General features: G+C 39.1%; 1 protein-coding gene across 1 annotated transcript in view; it reads left to right on the top strand.

The window, feature by feature from the left end:
• MOB3B (MOB kinase activator 3B) overlaps positions 1–5,740 on the top strand; it is a 205,668-nt gene extending 199,928 nt beyond the window's left edge. Inside the window, exon 4 of the mRNA XM_025360545.1 lies at positions 309–5,740. Coding sequence (XP_025216330.1) covers positions 309–338 — 30 coding nt within the window. The 3' untranslated portion in view covers positions 339–5,740. The remainder of the gene's footprint in view (positions 1–308) is intronic.
• The last annotated feature ends 260 nt before the right edge of the window (positions 5,741–6,000 follow it).

Here is a 6,000-nt window from a genome sequence, read left to right on the forward strand (position 1 = left end):
CTGCTGAAGAGGACAACCATTCTTCAACTCCAGTTGTTCAGAAGCTCCAAAATCTTGTTCTCAGAAAAAGCAAGCAACCTGAATTTTGATACAAGAGTCAAATTTTTAAACAGTGCCTTAATGGAAAAAAAAAAAAAATTCTGCAGACCAAACAGAACATATCCTCATGCTAAGCCTTATTCATGGACCGTGCTTGCAACCTTTCATTTACAGGCTCTCGAGGTTCCAAGAGCATTTTCAGGATCCTTCATCAAATCATTGCTCTGCTTTTAGTTTCTCCTAACCATCCTTTTCCCCTTGCTTTCCAGAAAGAGATGACGAGCAGGATGTGTCACTAATGCTTCACCTCACCCTTTGGAAGAAAGGAAAGCTGTTTCCTCCTGGAGCCCTGAGCGGGCAGGAGGTGGACCACCCTGGCTTAGATGACACACCTATTCCCAGGAGCAGCAGAGGTGGAGGCAAGCAGTGACTCCTGAGAGACAGTCCCCACTCACTTTGTGTGCTCTTAACCTTCTGAGTGCCCTAGCCCAGACCTGTGGACCAAGCAGACCGCAACGTGAAAGAAGGACCAGCCCCTTGATTGTTCTGGCTGGGGAATTGTCCACGAGGAAGCCTCTGCACTTCCACACATGGCACAGTTCCGCCTGTGACCTGCCGCCTAAGCTTTACTGGAATTCAGGTTTTGAGACTGAGATGCTTGTTTGTATTTTTCCACTTATCTGTCTTGTCAGCTGGCCGACTTCTCTGTGATTGGTTTTCTAAGTGCCGGGTGAATTTTGGACCTCTGGATGTGCAGCAAGTTTTTATGCAATAAACCTTCCTTTCAGGTCTCTAAAAGCTCCTGCTCTGGTCTGTGGTTTAACACTGTGCAGGGCTGTGGAGCTCTGAGAGACCTGAACCCCCCATCCCCCGCACCCCCCTACTGTCCCTGCCGAGGCATCCATAGTATTTCCCTAATAAGTAGTTTTATCAGGGACGCTCCATGGGGTGGCTTGTCTCTGCCCCAAAACAGGGTCTTCACATTCTAACTGCAGGGAAGAGATGGTTACTAGCGTCAAGCTGACAAGTTACCAGTTCACCTGATCAGAATGTATTTTTTATAACCACCATCATTCTTTGTCTCTTCAGTTGAAGATATTCTTTCCTGTTTCCCAGAAGAGAGAAATAATAAAAGTCCTAAATGACGAAGAATGATCAGCGGGAGCCTTGGGCATGATTACTGCAGTGTTTGTTGTTTATTAAAGAGCAGGGAGTCGTGGCTGTCTCTACATAATACTAACATTTCAGTGAAAAAATAAAAGCAAAATTGGTTATTTGGTACGTGTAGATTTAACATCCAGACGACTGACTTGTAACCCTCCCCACTGGCCTTCTGAGCATTTAAACCCAGCCGTCATTCTCTCCCCACTCCACAATCCCCGTTCCTCTGCCATGTTATGTTACAGCACAAAATTAATGTCTGCCCCTGTGATTGTGCCATGGTTGCCAAGGTAACGGTGGAGCTGGCGCTAACTTCCTTCTTTCATCCTTTCCAATTTTTCTATTCCAGAAGACAGTCAGAATGATGCATTCTGTACTACATCCTGCCTTTTGAAACTTAAATGAGTTTTTGTTGATGAAATGTTGCCTTCTCTGATTCATTCACAAAACCATGGTGGTTCTGACCACCTGTGACGAGGGGGTCATAATACTTTCAGTGATCCTTTTAATTTAGCAAAATATTTGTTGGTGGAGGGAAGTAGATAAGAATGTATTAGTGTATTTTAATGTAATAATGATTAAAGAATAACTAAATGACTCTGATTTTGTTTTATTATACATAATGTGTTAAAGCCATCTGTGGCTGCCACAAAAGCCTAGAATCATGAAATCTTTGTCCAAGCTAAGAAAGGGCTGTCTCTGTGGGTACTACAGGCATTCTCTGTTGACCTAACCAAACAGCCTGAACCTTGCTTTGTGTCTCATAAAGGTCATCTCATGGAATCCATTTGCTGCTACCTCACCATGTTGCTGTGCGCTGGTCAACAATTAACATACTTTTTTCCTCCTTTCAGAGTAACTTTGAGAGTACAAGATAGGCAAAGTTTTTTCCTTACATCAGTTTTGGCCCAAAGAATATCTGACCATCATAGAGATCCAGAGAACAGAAATAAGAGCCCCTAAGTCCCAGCGTCTGCAATACGCAGTTACCAGATGGGAATGCAGCACAGAGGGACAGAGAGGTGACTACGAAACCGATGCCCCGGAGGAACTCTGTAGCTGTGCACCATGGAACGCCACAGGATTTTTGCATTAAAAAGTTGAATATGTTCCTGCATTTCAGCAATGCATAATCAAGCAGGAGGCTGGAATCTGGAGACTTTTGTTATTCATTCTTTTTAAGGTTATTTTTTATTAACTGTGCATATGAAATTTCCACTCAATTTAAAAATCCAAGTGTTTTTAAGCTTCTTGGAACAATTTCCTCCTGCTTATATTGTTAATTGCACTAATGAACTCTTCTAGGGTAAATTCTGGCAAACTACTCTTTTTTTTTTTTTTTTTTTAATTACAGAATGTTCCTGTTCCCACAGAACTTTGGCACATTCTGAAGAAAATCTCTGCAGTCAATTTTTATCTCCTTGGCTTGACTGCATCTAACTGTTCATCTCTGTTATAAAAATGGAGCTTTAGCCCTCTGGGTCAGAGACTGACAACCCTCCTTCGTCTTCCTAACCTGTCCTACTCTCCTTCTTTTTCTACTTTCGTTTTAATTTTGGGAAATTTTTAAGTGAAAGTTTCAAAGTTGAAAGATAATAGTGAGTACCCTTACATCCTCTAGTGTATTAGTTGTTAACATTTTGCCTTGTTTTCTTTTCTTCCTTTTTTTTTTTTAAGAGAAGGGGTCTCTCCGTATTTTACCCAAGCCGGCCTTGAACCCCTTGCCTCAAGTGATCTTCCACCTTAGCCTCCTGAGTAGTCAGGATTATGGCATGTACCACCGCACCTGCCTCACATTTTCTTTCTCACTGTAAATACACATTCTTATTCTTGAACCTTCTGAAAATAAGTTGCAGACATCATGAAAATGTAAAATACTTCATCATATTCTTCCTTTTAATAAGAGCATTGTCCTATAAATCTGCAACATTTTCACACCCATGAAACTGAACACTGATACTGTATAAATCTAATATATGATCCATATTCAAAATTCTCCAGTTGTCCCCAAAATATCCTTTATAGCTTTATTTTAAAATCCAGGGTTCAATCAAGAATTATACGTCACATGTAGTTGTCATTCTGTTTTGTTTCCTTTAATCGATTAGAGTTGCCCTTTTGTGTGTGTCTGAGTAGTGGGTGGTGGGATGGTGTTTGTGTATGATGTGCAGTGTGTGTGTGTGTGTGTGTGTGTGTGGTGTGTCTTTCATGACACTGACATTATTAAAGAGTTCAGGCAAGTTGGTAGAATGTCCCACAATCTAGACTTTTTTACTGATTGTTTCCTCATTACGAGATACAGGTTACATGTTTTTTTCCAAGACAACTACATGTGTAATGTTGTTTCCTTCCTACTGCCCCAGCTCAGGAAGCACATAGTGTCTATTTGTCTCTTTTCTGATATTAGGACTGATCAGGTGTTGTCTGCCTGATCCAATCATTATCAAGTTCCATAATTCATTATTAAGCTCTGAAATTCAGGACACGTACATTTATAGAGTATGAGGGCTGTGCATACATACATTCATTTCTTAATGTTCTCAAGGAGGTCCAGGATCCCCAAAATATTATAGTCATTGCAGTCAGATGATATAGCAGTAGCAAAGCATTCATTCCTTTCCATATAACAGGAGGGAGGGGAAGAAGGAAGTTTTCATGTGCAGGCAATATGTGAGTGCGTGGGCAAGTGAGGATTTGTATGTTCCCTGTAGCCAGAGGTGAAATATTCAACGCTTTTATTTTTTCTCCCATCTTCAATGACCTCCATTTGGGCCCATAGTTTATTTATAGAGAGCACACACTCCCTAATTGTCAGTTGGTTTTTTTGGGAAAACCCTTAGATAGTACGGTGGGTTGTGACCCTCCAAAGGACCACAAGTACATAAACAGATACAAAGTATTTACGTGGTATTAAACTTTCATGGTGATGGTGCAAGGGAGAGATGATTAGGAAGAAAATGTCTTAAATAGCTATCATTGAGAAATACTGATCTAGAGTCATTTCCTGTTTCTTAAATTGTTCGTTTTTCTCTTCCCTGGGTATTTTCTCATTTCCAAAGACCCAGAGTCTCAGAGCCAGGTTAAGTGGAAGAAACTTTGAGAGATATCTTAATCAATTCCTTCTATCTCTCAAACCATACCAGTAACTTCCCTGGTGAAAAAATTATACTCTTACAGATCTTCAGGCATGGAAATTCTACAGCATTCTTTGGTATAACCAACCCACTGAACCCTCCACAACATCTTGAGTTCCATTCAACTCGAGCTGAAGTATTCTCTTTGAGTTTCAGTAGATCTTTTCTAGTGTCCCACTTTTAGAAAGGTCCAAAGATGATATATAATAAGATAAGTGAAAATATAATTAATCAGAGCTTTATTTGCGTATCCATTAAATATCTGAAGGCTATTACCAGTTGTGCTTCGGCCTCCTTTCCCTTGCAGTTCTCCTAGGGTGGCATCCTCTACGGAGTCTTGTTGCACCATTGTTGACCATTGATGTAACTCAATGTGAAACCTTCCCAAAGCTCTCCACATCACTCTCTGTTATGGATGTGACCAGCAGTGAACATGAAGAGAACTTATTTCATGCCTTCTCCAAACTATATTGTCTCTTTGCTAAGTCCAGACCTGCTTTTTCTACATTTATAGGTTTTCTATTTTAATCGTCATGCAAAATTCTTTATCATATTCAATCATTTTGGTTTATCTTCCTGACTTCTCCCCTTTAACGTCCCTGCTAAAGATTACACTGTTGTTGTTTCTTTTTTTTTTTTAAACTACCCCTTTAATTGGCAAAACATTAAGGGACCTGAATAGAATTACTCTTATCTTTTTGTGCTGATTTATGTCAATCCATCATTCTGGTTATTGATGGAAGCAAATTGCTTCCTATGGTCTCTAAACCTTATGTCCCTTCCATACTCCATGAGTATCACATTGTGAGAAAACAAAAACAAAAGCATTGTAGGAAAAGTATGGCCATTATCTTTGAGGAAATGTGTACCTAGGCACAATCACTAAAAGGAGTTGGAGGTATCATTTGGTTAACACTGTTGTCATTCTTGTTGTTATCATTTTGGACCTTGAAGAAATTGTTGATTCTCTCCTAGAATTAGACAAACAAAGTGTGTTTGGAAATAATGATTATTTTCCTGCCTTAAAAAAATACATTAACAAAAAGCTTTTATAATAGGCTATTTCCCTCTGGGCAGGTATTAATTCTGAGTAAGAATTTTCAATGACTACATAAAGATTTGCATAACTTATGAAGGAAGAGTCCATTTCTAATCAAATAATTCACCTGTTTTACTAGCTTACAGTGATCTGATTTCAGAGTTTTGCTGTATCTTTTTTACATACATCAGAAAAAGAAATGTTGACTATATTTTTAGTTCCATTTACGATTGTATTAAGCATTTGACTATAAGGAAAACTAACAAATCAATTAGAAAAGCAACATAAAACTAAAGGATATTTAGGAAATCAGTTATATGTGAGCTTGGATATTCAAATGTCACAAATAAAAAACATATAACTATTATCTAATCTGTCTTTTTTAATGCTTAGTTTATTTCTTTAATAGGTTGTCTTGCAATGGTCCTAGAACAGGTAAATAAAGGGAAAACTGCTAATTCTACAAAAACTAATTCAAAGTTCATTTGAAAACACACGGGTGGCTGGCAAGATGGCCAAATAGGAACAGCTCCAGTCTGCAGCTCCCAGAGAGATCAACGCAGAGGGCAAGTTATTTCTGCATTGAGATATCAACACAGAAGGCAAGTTATTTCTGCATTTCCAACT

The sequence above is a fragment of the Theropithecus gelada genome, chromosome 15 (assembly GCF_003255815.1).
Source record: "Theropithecus gelada isolate Dixy chromosome 15, Tgel_1.0, whole genome shotgun sequence".
Taxonomy (NCBI): Eukaryota; Metazoa; Chordata; class Mammalia; order Primates; family Cercopithecidae; genus Theropithecus; species Theropithecus gelada.